This window comes from Lonchura striata, chromosome 15 (assembly GCF_046129695.1).
Source record: "Lonchura striata isolate bLonStr1 chromosome 15, bLonStr1.mat, whole genome shotgun sequence".
NCBI classification, from domain to species: domain Eukaryota; kingdom Metazoa; phylum Chordata; class Aves; order Passeriformes; family Estrildidae; genus Lonchura; species Lonchura striata.
Window position 1 is genome coordinate 12,040,461 of NC_134617.1, and position 13,835 is coordinate 12,054,295.

The 13,835-nt window shown below is 40.9% G+C and overlaps 1 protein-coding gene across 2 annotated transcripts; it reads left to right on the top strand.

The window, feature by feature from the left end:
• MAT2B (methionine adenosyltransferase 2 non-catalytic beta subunit) lies at positions 1 to 13,137 on the top strand. Of its 2 annotated transcripts, none has more exons than XM_021549457.3 (7): positions 1 to 154; positions 5,052 to 5,246; positions 6,116 to 6,230; positions 6,511 to 6,663; positions 9,338 to 9,531; positions 10,441 to 10,554; positions 11,561 to 13,137. In XM_021549457.3, exons 1-7 carry the CDS (start codon positions 134 to 136, stop codon positions 11,729 to 11,731), a joined length of 963 nt encoding a protein of 320 aa, XP_021405132.1. In that variant the 5' UTR covers positions 1 to 133; the 3' UTR covers positions 11,732 to 13,137. The 2 variants fall into 2 exon arrangements, with proteins under 2 accessions (XP_021405132.1, XP_021405131.1); XM_021549456.2 differs by lacking the exon at positions 1 to 154 and adding an exon at positions 2,041 to 2,168.
• Positions 13,138 to 13,835: the final 698 nt, after the last annotated feature.

Here is a 13,835-nt window from a genome sequence, read left to right on the forward strand (position 1 = left end):
AAAGGTCAGCAGAGCCAGTGCTACTCTCAGTCCATGTGCTCTCTGCAGGCACAGCAGACAAAGGGACAAGTGCAGTTGAACTGCAGTGATTTCCTTGGCTGCTAATTCCCTCTGTGGTTTGGCAGTGCCCAAAATGCTGCTGGAAATGGAGCAGGTAAGGCTCTGCATATTTGCATTAACAGGTTGCTACCACTTTGGTTACAAAATCAAGAGAAAAGCAAACAAGGAGGAGAGAGGGAGACTTAATTATGCTTTAGTCTCTGTGAATTACAGCCTGAAATGTTAATTTAATGAGTGATCCATTTAATCACCCAGGGATGCATAATGCTTAAGTGACTGTGATCTAGACAACAGTACAATTTTTATTGTTAATCATAGTGTTTCACAAAGTGGATGTAACAATAATAAAGAAATTGAAAGTATAGGTAGAACACTACAGAACTTGAGGTAAATATTTGAGGAAAAACTATATAATGAAAACACAAAAACTACATATAAGTTAACTTATTCTGGTGACAAAGATGTTATTTTACAGACTGATTTATGATGATAGCTTGAGATTTCAGTGTTCATGCTTTTGCTGTTTTTCTCTTCTGAGCCTGGAAGACAGTTTTAATTTCTCCATCATGCTTTTTGTTGAAATGCACAGGGAGCTCTTCCAAGCAGTGTTGGGAGGAGATGGTGTAACATCAGGTGTACTAGTTCTTACCTCCATGTTGCTAAACAGTTTGGTATTTCTTTGAAGATTCTTTTTTATTTCAAGATATCAATTACTGATATTTTGAAGTAGAATTCTAAGGTTAATGGAAGGCAATTAAATGTGAATAGTTTGTTACAGGGGGGGAAAAAAGGAGCATCTGTATTTCATGAAGGCAGAAACTGGCTGAAGTGGTTTTTTACATATCTATGCCTTTTTGTCCTTTAAATGTTAGCTGTTTGTCATAAAGATAATTTACAATATTCTATAAAGTTTTATTAAACTTTGATAGACTTTTCTGGTTTTCTTCCTTCAGTATTTCCAATTAAAACTATTTTAACCAAGTTAAGTTGAAATAAATTCATTGGCACAGATACAAGTGTGAAGTAGCTACAGTGAGTTTTAGCCAGTTGTTTTTATGCATCTACTTAACTTGAGTTCTCTTGCAAGGCACAGTCTCTGCCTTTGTGGGTCAAAAATGGTACTGTAACACTTTGTTTACAGTATCCTGTTACCTTCAAAACTTTGAGTTGAAAAAGAAATCAAACCTGTCACCTTGTAAGCATGATACATACAGGAGCAGTACTGTAAGCACTCATTGCTCTCTCAAAAACAACCTCTCCTTCTCTGGGATTTACCAGTTGGTTTTACATCAAACTCTGGATAAAAGCAATTTGGAAATGCTTCTTTTTCTCCACTCTAAAACGCGCTATTAAGTAATTTTTAGTGAATATGTGACAGAACTATATGCAGTATCAGTAGATATTTTGGTCTAATTCTGAAGTTCCAATTTATTTTTTTACAAACGAGGACTCACAATAGAAAGTTCACAGTTTCAATAGGGGAAGCGTGCTCAGATGTTAAAACGCACGGCAGTGACTTTTGTTAGATGAAAGCACCATGAAGAGGAGCCGGTCCTGCAGGTAAGGCAGCCGCGGTGCTCGCGGTGTGCCGGGAGCAGCGGACCCCTCTGCTCCCCTCCTCCCGCGGGGCCGGGAGTGCTCGGGGCGGCCGGGGCTCGGCGCCGCGGGGCGGCCGGGGCTCGGCGCCGCGGGGCGGCCGGGGCTCGGCGCCGCGGGGCGGCCGGGGCTCGGCGCCGCGGGGCGGCCGGGGCTCGGCGCCGCGGGGCGGCCGGGGCTCGGCGCTCCCTCACGGCCCCCGGCCGCCCGTCTGTCCCTCACGCAGTTCCCTGCCTCCCCGCCCCGCGAGGCGCTCCTGCCCCTTTAAATGCCCGTCCTGGCCCCGCCCCCTCCGGCGCGCCCCGGCCAATGAGCGCGCGGCGGCGGCGGCGCGTGCGTGGGGCGCGGGCGCCCCCTGCGGCGCGGCGCTGGGCAGGGCGCGGCGCCTCCCTCGCGCAGCGCCGGGAGCCGCGGGCGCGCAGCGGCGCCAGGCCCGGCCCGGCCCCGCCATGGTGGGCCGGGAGAAGGAGCTCAGGATCCGCTTCGCGCCGGGACGCTGCGAGCTCGTGGAGGTGAGGGCGGAGGGGCCGGCAGCCCGCCGCGGGGCCGCTGTGCGGCGCGGGGCCGGGCGGGCAGGCCCGGAGCGCTGACGCGCTGGCGGCGGGGCCGGGCGCGGGGGGCCGCGGCCGCCCGGAGGGGCCGCGGGTGCCCGGGGGGCGCGGCCGGGGGCGCCGCGGGCTCCGGGAGCCGGGGCGTGTCGTGTCCGCGCGGAGCGGCACCGGGACGCTGTGCGGGCCGCCCGCCGCGCTCGGGGGTCGCGGCGCCGCTCCGGGCGGGCCGGGGCTCGGGGAAGGGCTCGGGGGTGGAGGCCGTGTGCGGCGGTTCCGCGGACCGACCCCTCCGCTGTCCCACAGGTGTACGTGAGCTGCCGCAGCAAGGAGGACTGGGCGTGTAGGGAAGGGCAGAGCAACTTCTGCCGACACCAGTGTAGGTTCACCTGTCATTCCGAGCCTTCGGAGAGCTCCGGGCTTTGCCTTTTGCTTTCTGTGCCTGCCGGGCATGTCAGAGCTGACGGAGCTCAGACTCACCTTCCCTTCCCTGTAGTGACTCGTATCTCATCGGATCTTTCACAATCCTTTTACACTAGTAAAAGATTTGCTTCTGCGTTTTGGCAGCTATTCTTTAAAATTGGCGTTTTCAGTTCATTATGATTTTCTAAAGAAAGTTATAAAGCTTGAAAAACTTTATGAAAAACTGTAAAAGTGCTTGTTTTTGGTTTTCAATTTGAAATGCATGATATTTTGTTCTTGTTATAATTTATGCTGTTATTTTATATTTTGGTACTGTCTGCAAAGTGATCTGGTGTCTCATAAAGGCTATTTTTAAATCAAATAATGCTGTGACTTGTTTATTTGAATTGAGACTTCTAAACACAATAGATTTTTGTTGATCGTGGTTAATATGGACACCATATAACATTAAATGAGATGGCTCAAAATTGCATGTTTCAGTAGTGTTAGATGACCACAGAAATGCTGCTGCAGCTAGATGATGTGCTGTGAAGGAGCAAGGCAGCATGCAGGGCAAGAGTTCATCTGCTCAGGTTCTGTATCACTGGATTGTTAAAACTTGTGTCAAGAAGAGGTTCAAACTGGTAATTAGTTGGTGGTGGATTTATGAGAACCATTCATCATTTGTCTTGCTCTTTCAGAAACAAGTGATTGGAATCAATTACTCTTGCAGACAGCAGTAGTAGCATGCAAGCTGTGTTTGGTGAAAGCTGTGTTTGTGTCCAGTTCAAGCTGTGCTGCTGATGTAACATCCTCTTCATTATATATAAAATAAACAAACTTAGGTGAATAAGGTTCTAAAACATCAGAATTTGCAAATTTTGGGTTGGTCACTTCCTACTTACTGAAGATATTCAGTGATGTTTTTAGAGAACCTTTTGACTTTGATCTGCAGCAAGTGTTGGATATTTATTAGGGGGCACCTCTGGCTGTGGAAGCCCTGATGATAGGTCCTGTGACACTGTGCAGAGAAGTAGTACAGAAGAAAATAATAGTTGCATGTTCTTGCTTATGCTGTTCTGAGAAGACTGGGTTGCCTTAAAAATAAACCAGCTTGTGTTGTCAGGTAAAATTTAAGGATAAAAGTAACTTTTTGAAATGTCACTTGTTATAGTCTGTCATTTTCAGGCAACTGTCCCGATGTAAATTATTAATTTTCATCTAGTATAAATGGGAATAAATTAGCCTTCTTCTGGTGATTGAGAGTTGAGAAAAATGCATGCACCGTGCTGGGAACTTGGAACAATTGTTTTGGGTAGGCTGTTTCCATCATGCCCCTCTGCATTTACCCTTATGGAACAAAAGCTTTTTAACTGCAAGGGTGAAAGACAGTAATTTGGGGGTGATTGCTGTGGCTTCCTGTGCTGCAATCAAAAAGTAGCAGTCTGGTACAATGCTTAGAAATTACTGAGCTATTGAGATTGCATAGCAGAAAGCATTCTGTGATGCACAGAATTATAGTAATTTGTCACAGATTGTACTTGTCTGTAAAGTGGTCAGGAAAGCAAAGATTTGTGGGTTCTGCACACCCAAACTTTTTTCTGCACAGGCATGGTAAAGATATGCTTTCATTTTTGTTTTTAGCTGGCATTTTTTGCATTTATTCATGGTGGAAACAGAAAGAAAGCATTAAAGGAAAGTAAACATTGCAGAGGCAGACACAGATCTTGTGTTTGCTGTCTTAAAAACTTCATTTTCTAGTGAGGGGTGGGATGAAGTTCATGTGTGCTGATGTTCTCAGCTGTCCCAAGGACCAAAATGTTCAGGAGCTGAAGTACAGCTTTAATCTGTTGTATAGATTGAGAGCTGAATTGTCAAATTGCTTCTAAATGCATATTGTAAAATTGACATTTGTATCTCAGTTTTGCTTACTCTTAGACTATTGTGTTGAATAACAATGAATTACCCTTCCATTTAATAATAAAATTCAAGATTTTATTTACTACGGTAAGTTAAATTGTAGTGCTGCAGCTCCTAACAGGCACAGTCTATCCAGAATTATATGCTGTAGGATTTGGGCCCTATATGTTACATCTTCTGGGTCCATTTTCTAAAGAAATTAGTTCCCTCCTTTAAGATTGCACAAAGTTACCAGCTTTTGAATTTAAAATTCTGTCTCCAGTAGTGGTTTGGATTGTTGTAGAAGTAAATGAGTTTCTCACTAGAGTTTTGTTTTCATTACCTTTGAATATATGGTTAAATAGTTGACTGGCTGCAGTGCTGTCCTCACAGATGCTGCTGTTGAATGGGGCACTCCAAAAGACTCAGGAGAAGCTTTTTTTAATACACTAGCCTCTGACTATAGTTTTTCATACTTTTCAAGAAAAAAAAAAGGAGTAAAAAATTCCAGTAGAAACAAAACTTTTCCTGTTGTCATTTCCCTAGGAAGATGTTGATATTCCCAGTAGGAGAGTTTTGATCACTGGTGCTACGGGACTTCTTGGCAGAGCTGTGTTTAAAGAATTCAATGAAAATAATTGGAACACAGTTGGTTGTGGATACAGGAGAGCTCAGCCCAGATTTGAACATGTTAATCTTCTGGACTCTATTGCAGTTCATGACATTATCCATGATTTTCAGGTATGTTTCTGGAGTATAAAGAGGATGGGAGGGGTATATTATGTGTGCTGTAGTCAGCTGTTGGTGCTGCGGAGTTCTGGGGGGGGAGCAAGGCTGGTGCTTTGGCAGAGCTCTGACAGAGGTGTGTGTTCTGCCCCACCCAGAGCAGAGCTTTGCTCTGTAGCTGCAGACAGCTCTGGGCTTTGCTGTGCTGGCCACAGGCAGGCTGCAGGCACAGCTGTACGTGCCAGCACACTGCAAAGAGTTATTCTGAGTTATTACTGAGTTTTTATTAAGAGTTAATACTGAGTTATTCACTCAGTAACATTTCAATAGGCATTTCTGGGGAAGTGAAGGAATATTTAAACACAACACCAGTAACTCTGTGTAATGTGCAGTGTTCACAGTTTTTTCAGTCTGAGCGCCAAGAGGAATATATAAAACCTGAAATACACTATCCAGAGTGCCATTCTATAGAATAGTCAATATCATTTTAGTAATCTGCAAATGTAAAGTAAGCCATGAGTAAATAGCTTAGTAAAAATTTTTAGTACCCTTGTATGTGTGAGAGATCTATCTTATATTAATATATATTTTACTGTACAGAGTTAAAAAGAAAAAAATCCCCACAACTTCAGAGTTGCTGTAAGATTGAAGCTACTGAAGACCATAATTACACAATTCATGATAAATGTTTTTTGTATCTTGAAACAGCATGATTTTATTATAAAATGTTAGTAAGGAAAAGGTGTTCCTCAGAATTCCAGAATTAAAAATAACAATGGTGTTTTTATTACTTAGTTTTGCCTGAGGGGTGTCATCGCTAGAGTTAGGGTGCAACTGCCATCTCTTGACATGTTGGTTGTTTAAAATTAGTCTTTAATTTCCAGCCTCATGTTATAGTGCACTGTGCTGCTGAGAGAAGGCCAGATGTTGTAGAAGGTCAACCAGATGCTGCTTCTCAGCTCAATGTGGCTGCTTCAGCAAATGTAGCAAAGGAGGCAGGTAAGGAGACCTCATCTCATGGATTTGTGTCTGGTCAAAATCCTGCATCTGTTTATACAGGACATCAGTACACACAGTGCAAGTGTCAATGTCACTTCTGCATCAGTGTGCTGCTGATCTTTTTTCCGTAAGAGTCCTTCACTCTGTAGGATCAGGGAGCAGACAAAGCAGAAGGAATGGATGTGCATGGAAGATGAATCCTTGGGAGATTTAAGGGTCTATTGGGATTTCAAAGATGGCATGAATTAATACAAATTATCTATAAACATTTTCTTCCTAGCTGGAGTTGGAGCATTTCTGATCTACATCAGTACAGACTATGTATTTGATGGAACAAGCCCTCCATATAAAGAGACTGATGTACCAAATCCCCTGAATTTATATGGTAAAACCAAACTGGAGGGTGAAAAGGCTGTTCTGGAAAACAATGAAGGTAAGACACTCAATGAAGGTAAAGACACTCAATCAAAAAAACTGTATTTTTAATACAGACTTTCTATTTTTTCTATTTTAACTTAGTTATATGTTAGCTTAGTAGACTCCTAAGTCAACAATGAAGTTGCAAAACCATGGAAGCAAGCTTCAGAGAAGAATGTGATTAGGAGTTGGTCTCCTTGCTCATGAGCAATTCCTCTTGCTTATATCTTGATTAAAGCTGTTATTTCTCACCTGTTCCAGTCTTCATTCATGTTATTTGTCTCTCCCTGATGGACATTCATAAACCTTTGTCTGTTGTGGATCTGCTGTTCCTAAGGAAAAACAATATACTTCATTCAATATATAGCTGCAGTAATTTATGGGGATGCATTGCAAGTGTTGTCAATGTATGTTTACTTAAAAGGAGAACCAGACCTGTGATTCAGTAATAATACAGCTCAAATCAACTTGGAGTCTTGCTACTCTTTGGGTTTTGCTGTATTATGTATACCAACAGGCCACCCATTTTGGTTTTACTCACCTGCACACATCAGATTCCTGCCTGTAACACTTTCTAATGGGTTAATAACATACTTATGGTTTTAAACAATGAGTTTTTTTTTAAAGTTTGCTTACATCTTTTCTTAATGAAAATTTGGCACACAAAATATACAAACATAGTTTATAAAATTATACTTCAGGGAAAAGAGCATGTTATCTTTAATTGAAACTTATTTCTTGTATAAAAGAGAGATTTAGCTAATTTTGGGTAGTGCACTGTCAGTGTCCAGTTACAGATTATAAGGAAAGAAGCACTTGTACTTTATCAGAAAATCTGAAGAAAGTAATCTCAGTGCAAATGCAGAAGAGGCTTCTGATACACTGTGGTTCTGTGCTTCCCACCAGAGAACCAAGTTATTGATAAATTAGTGTGGTGATCTTCCAGTAAGTAAACATATGCTGTATATGATGGATCTGGCATTACTAGTAAGAAGGAAACTTAGTAAAAAAAAAAAAGTCTCATTTAAGTAATAATAAATTTAAATGACAAGTTTTTCACTCCACCTCTAGATTAAATACAATCTCCAGATTTGACTGTGGATGCTATTTGCTCCCTATTCTAGACTGGCAATGAAGATAAGGCTTTACCAAATCCAAGGATGTATGGCTATCTTCCCCCAGCTCAGCACTGCCGTTTGGTTTCGTAACCTTTTGGAGCAGGATTTGTCAGGCAGCAGTGGGTTGCAGCAGTGGTATTATTAGCAGGAGGATTGTTGAGGTGGTGCTGAGTGAAGAGTTTGAAAATATGAGTTCTCTTGATTCGTACAAATACAAGTGTTTTCCATGTACTGGTGTTCCAACCTCTGATTTGCTGATATGGTGTAGGTAGACTTCCATTGGCCAAATCTATAGCTGTGTGAAGAACTGCCCTGTCCATTTCTGTTGTAAAATGCAAAAATCTCCAGTAAGTGGTTTTAACATTTTTTTAAAAAGATACTTTACTTTGCTTAGAAGGGAATACATGCTTATAAATATATATGTATGTATAAAGTCATGCTTACAGAACTACAAAGTGTCAGGAGGTCCTCAGAGCTGTTAGTCATGAGGCTGATCCTCTCCACGTTCCTGAGAGCTGAGAATGAAAGGAAGGCAGCTGTCTTCTCAAAGAATTAACATTTTTAAAGCAGTTGAAACATGGATGTTTCAACTAGTATTTAAAGAGAGGAAAAGCATATGTACTGAGTGACCAAATAATTGCATCTAGTTCAGCAGAAAATCAGTGTCATGTTTGGTACCTATTTGTTTTTCTTGACTAAGTACTTATTCTAGTTTGCTTCTCTGTGAGAATTATTTGTGTTAGCTTTTTCTGTTTGTCTCTCTAATAGCTATAGCATTTTCTTCCAAGTATATTAAGAATGGCAATTTTTTGATGACTTCAGCTTCTAATTTCAGGTCCGATTTTTTTTGTTTTCTCTTTCAGCAAAACTGTTACTTTTAAGTAATTTGTCATAGTCTTGGATTTCTCCTCAGAGGCTTTTTGAGTCTTCATGACAGAGATAGACTAGTATGATGTATTCCATCATAAAATATGCTTCTCTTTGCATTTTGTTAATTTCTTAAATCACTGTCCTGGAATCTAACATTGTTTACTATTGTGTTCTGTAAACCTATTCCTTATTTGTCAAGTTTAATTTATTTCAAGGTTCATGTCTTTTTTTTTTCTGCAAAATAATATAGTCCTTTTTATGGGAGCTTCTGCATGATGGGTGCAATTTATGTCTGAATATGATGACCTGTGATTGATGGGAATTTTTCTTCTTGCTCTTACCCAGTGAGGATGGGGAGGGCTAGAGTAACTGCACAGAGTAGTCGGGGTTTTAAATTTTTTAATTTTTGTTCTAACACAAACAGGCATCTTTATGCAGTTAATGAAAGCTTGTTAACTTTCTGGAAATCAATGGCATAAATGAAAAAAAAGAATAATAATACAATAATGTCTATAATCTTAGTGTTTATAAACTGGCTTTGATATAAATTAAAATTATATTCCATAAGCTAACACACTGCTTGCATTTTATTTGTGATTTGTAGATGCTTAATATGATCAGCATATTTCTTAACACTTCCACTTTTCAGAATGTGCTGTAACATCAGTACTCACCTATGACCTAAAATGTTACCTCTTTTAGAAACTGCAGTGCTTAGGATTCCTGTCTTGTATGGAGAGGTGGAAAGACTGGAGGAAAGTGCTGTGACAGTTATGTTTGATAAAGTGCAGTTCAGTAATAAATCTGCTAACATGGACCACTGGCAGCAGAGATTTCCTACCAATGTCAAGGATGTAGCAGCTGTTTGCAGACAACTAGCAGAGAAGAGAATGCTGGTAAGAATGGCAAGAAGTGAGCCTCTGCAAGGGGAAAATAGTTGGAGTTCTCAGCTTTGCTTCTGAACAACTGAGAACTGTGCAACCTCTGGATTATTTGCGCTTTTGGAATGCTGGAAAGGAGGAAAGAACTGGCTGTAATACTATCTGTTCATGACTGTGAGGGTATTGTGGTCTTTGAAACAAAAGTGGTTGAAGGGATCAGACAGAACCTTCTGAAAGTTCTCTTGTGTCTTCTGGTATAGAGGAGAGAATTAGAAATGCTGAATTTATTCTGATATGCCTTTTACAAATTGATAGTTGGAACTAAAAAACCCATGTGGTTGAATGCAATTCTCAAAGGTGCCATTGTTTATTGTATTAACAATACCGAAGTGGCCAAACAATGCCTCTGGGCTGAAGTGCTTCCTTGTATTTGTTCACCACAGCACCTTCAGATTACCATCTTTGCAAGGTAACAGAACCAAACAACAAACAACCACCTTCATGTTTTTCACATGGTAGCTTTGAAAACATGGACTGGACTAGTACAGGGTTTGCAGTTTAACATTCAGAATGTGTGTTATGCCTTTTGACTTTGTTTTTGAGTAAGTGAACATCACAGAACAGCTGAGTTTTCTCCTCCCCAGCTCTTTGAATTTGCTTGGTTGGTGGGCAGCTCCTTTTCCTCCTCCACAAACTGTGTGTGAGATCAGATCAGATAGAAGTAACACCAGTTTCCAGTCTCAGTTGCTGGTCAGGTGTTCTCCGAAAGGGTACAGATTTTTCTAGAACATGACTGAGGTGCTGGAAGATGCCTTTTGAGATAGGGTCTTGCTGGATGCTAATTCTGCCCAGTTCTTGCACAGGAATTAGCCTGAGGGCCAGCTGAATGCTTCCTTTCATCTGTGTTTCCTCTTTCTTCTCTAGGACCCATCAATAAAAGGAACCTTTCACTGGTCTGGCAATGAACAGATGACTAAATATGAGATGGCCTGTGCAATTGCAGATGCTTTCAACCTTCCCAGCAGCCACTTGAGACCAGTAAGTGATGTGTTGTTGGACCTGTAGGCAGACAGATGTGCCTGATCATTGCAAGTAGCAGGTCTCCCAGTGGCTGTACAAGTGAGCTTGTTCTTCAGGACAGGCTCTGCATGTCCAGCACAGAAGCTCTGTTGCTGAGTGGGGCTGGCTGGTATCAAGCTCGAGAAAAAAACAGCTGCTTTGATCTGCTGAATTAGGAAAATTACACAGTCAGTCAGACACCAGTTTCCCAGTGTGCAGTGTAATGGTATTTCTGCAGAACAGTTCCCCTCAGTCACAAGCAAATCTGTACTTTCATGTTAGATTGATAGAACACTAACTTGAAGATAGGGCTTTGTAATGCAATGTCCAGATTTATTTCTGAGTACATGCACTTAAGAACTGCAATTTTTTTTTGCTTTGCTTAAAACACCTGTCCTGCAGTTTTATTGATACTTGAGGCTACTCTTAAAGACATACTGGTAATGTGATAGGCATATAACATGTCAAGATTTTACCTATGTACAAAATAAATTCTGAGGATTCAGAATTGGTGAACACTGAAACTGAAATGTGGCTTGGAAGATGGAAGAACAACACTGGAGAGCACTTAGTCTTAATTTTTTCTGCCCAACTCTATTTTTCTTCAAGACATGGTTGTCTTCATAATGATCAAAACATGGTTCTGTTTACATTCTGGAGCATTCCTTGTGATGATAATCACAGAGTGAAAATATGAAAAAAAATGTTGAAAAACACAAATAGTATCAGTAAAGAGAGTGACAAAAATTTGCCTTAAGACAGTTCACATGGCATAATGAGTTGAAATAAAGTCAACTATAAAAAAAGCAAATAGCAAAAAAATCCAAACCAAAAAAAACTGCAAAAAATAGAAGAGAGGAGGTAACCATACCTGTATAGAAAGCTGTGAAGAAGAAGTTCTAATGTACATGTACAAGAATTTTTTTGTCACTTCTGTTTACTAATTGGTGTGGGTGTTGTTTTTGTCTCTTGTTTCTGTTTTTAGATTACTGATAGCCCAGTTGTGGGTGCTCTTCGTCCAAAGAACGCTCAGCTGGACTGCTCCAAGTTAGAGATGCTGGGGATAGGTCAGAGAACACCATTTCGAGCTGGGATCAGAGAGTCACTTTGGCCTTTCCTTGTTGACAAGAGATGGAGGCAGACAGTCTTCCATTAGTTTGTAACTTTTTTAGTAAAAGTATGGTATGTGGCACTTTTTTAAAAGAAAAAAATAGTTTTGTATGAGTGTTCTTAAATTGTGACATTTATGAGCTTTCATTTAATTGGGCAAACAAATGGTCTTGCACTAGTGAAACTTAGCCTAAAACAAGTTCAGTGACAAAAACTGAGCCTATTTGATGTCATGGATTTTTTCCTTCCATTTATACCAGTATATCTTGATATCTTTTCTTGGTGCATTGAGGTTCTTAGTAATGAGTACTGTGTGATGCTAAGAATGACTCGGATCACTTGCTGACTTACTTTTGGCTGAAATATGTTGTTGATGCTTAAGGTCTGTGCCATTGTTGTATATACCATTTCTCGTCATTAAAAGACATGGTCAGTTACTTTATCACCAAAAATCTGAGGTTTTTGTTTTTAATTTCTGAACATGGTGTTCTTAGGGAGTTAAGCTGAAGTAGGAATCCTTAAATGTTTTGCTTGAGCTCTGATCAAAATGTTTTTTTAAAAAGTGAAACTTTATTTTTGCAATTATCAAGTGTACTTTTTATGCTTGAAATATTTTCAGAATGTTCTGTAAATTGAATGCCTGCAGCTTTGTATTTGTACAGTAAGTTGTATGCATTTGTTTTATGGTGACTTATAAAAGCTAGGGGGAGGGTGGGGACAACAGGCAACCAATAGCTTTGACCTGGGTTTTTTGGGGTGAGGGATTGGAGTTGAAGGATTTTTTTTTTCCTGGGTGTTTGTTTGTTTTTTGTATGAAAGCACAAAATATCTTCATCCTTCTCTTCCCTTTTTGGGGACAGCATTTGCAACTTGTTATTAATGAAAGATGTTTGTTAGTACATGGAAGATGGAGAGGAAGGGTGATCAATAATTTGTAGCACTGCAGCAGCTTTTGCACAGACTGTCAGACCCGGCAGTGCTGCAGCTTGTTGTGGAACAGCAAAGTGTGTGTGCTGAAGGTTTGCAGCATAATAAAACGAATATAAGACAGTCTTTAAAGCTGGACTCAATAGCCAGGTAATGTAGAGGAAGAACATTGTAAGGCTTTGCTTCCTTTTGGAGTTGTAGAATCAACAATATTTTGTTTTGATATTGCTAGCAGATTAATAGTAAAGCTAGTAAAAAGTCCAGTTGGATGATCATTTATTTTCCTGAGGCTGAAATGAAAGGGAAGGGAAAGATGTTCAGATTTATTTTTTTTTAAAGTGTGTGGGGGAGACACATGCAAAAATAGACCAATCAAAGGTCTTGTAAGGGTCAGCTTCACATCAGTCATTTCATTTCAACTGGCATATGCTAAGCATTCATAATCCCAGTTTGTTTTAATCTGAAGTCCTGATACACACATGGTAACCTGTCTCCAAAATAAATATATATTGCCAGCATGAGAAACAGTCGTTGATTCTTTCTTTACCATCAGGATTTGTTTGTCTGAATCAGAAATGTTTGCAATTCTTCTTAAAATCTGTGTGCCCTTTCAACGTTGGGTTTTTTTTCCCCTCTTTAATTCAATTAATTATTTCCAGACTTGGATTAGATCGGATCAGTTTCTCTGTCAGTGTCACTGCCTTGGACATGTGATAAATGTACACACAAAAGATAGAGAATGTGTTAATTTCTGCCAGGGTAGTGATTGTGGAAGTATTGCAATACAGAGTGCTGCTTGAGTCCTCATCCAAGGGTTGTTAGAGGTTTATATTCATTTATTCATTGCTGTCTGTCAGCAGTGGGCATAAAGGAAGAAAAATCACTGGTTTTAAAGTCTCACTTTCAGTTCAAGCTGACGATTCTGTCGAAGCCCAGCAGAGCAGGAGGTGGTGTGTGTCTCAAACACTGACAGCTGGATGGTTGCAGAGCCAGCCAAAAACTGGTGGTGACTCATGAAGGGGCCATACAGGGTCTGCCTGGGCAGCACTGTCCTGGGACAAGCATCCTTGCTCTGGCTGCTGGACATCAGTACAACACACAGAGCACAAGCTCAGGAGTGTGGTCCAGAGGTGAGTGTACATTCTTCAAAAAGACCCCAAAGCTCTCTGGCCTATTTCCAGAATGGTTTAAAAAATGGGACTGCAGGATAACTGATGTGCATA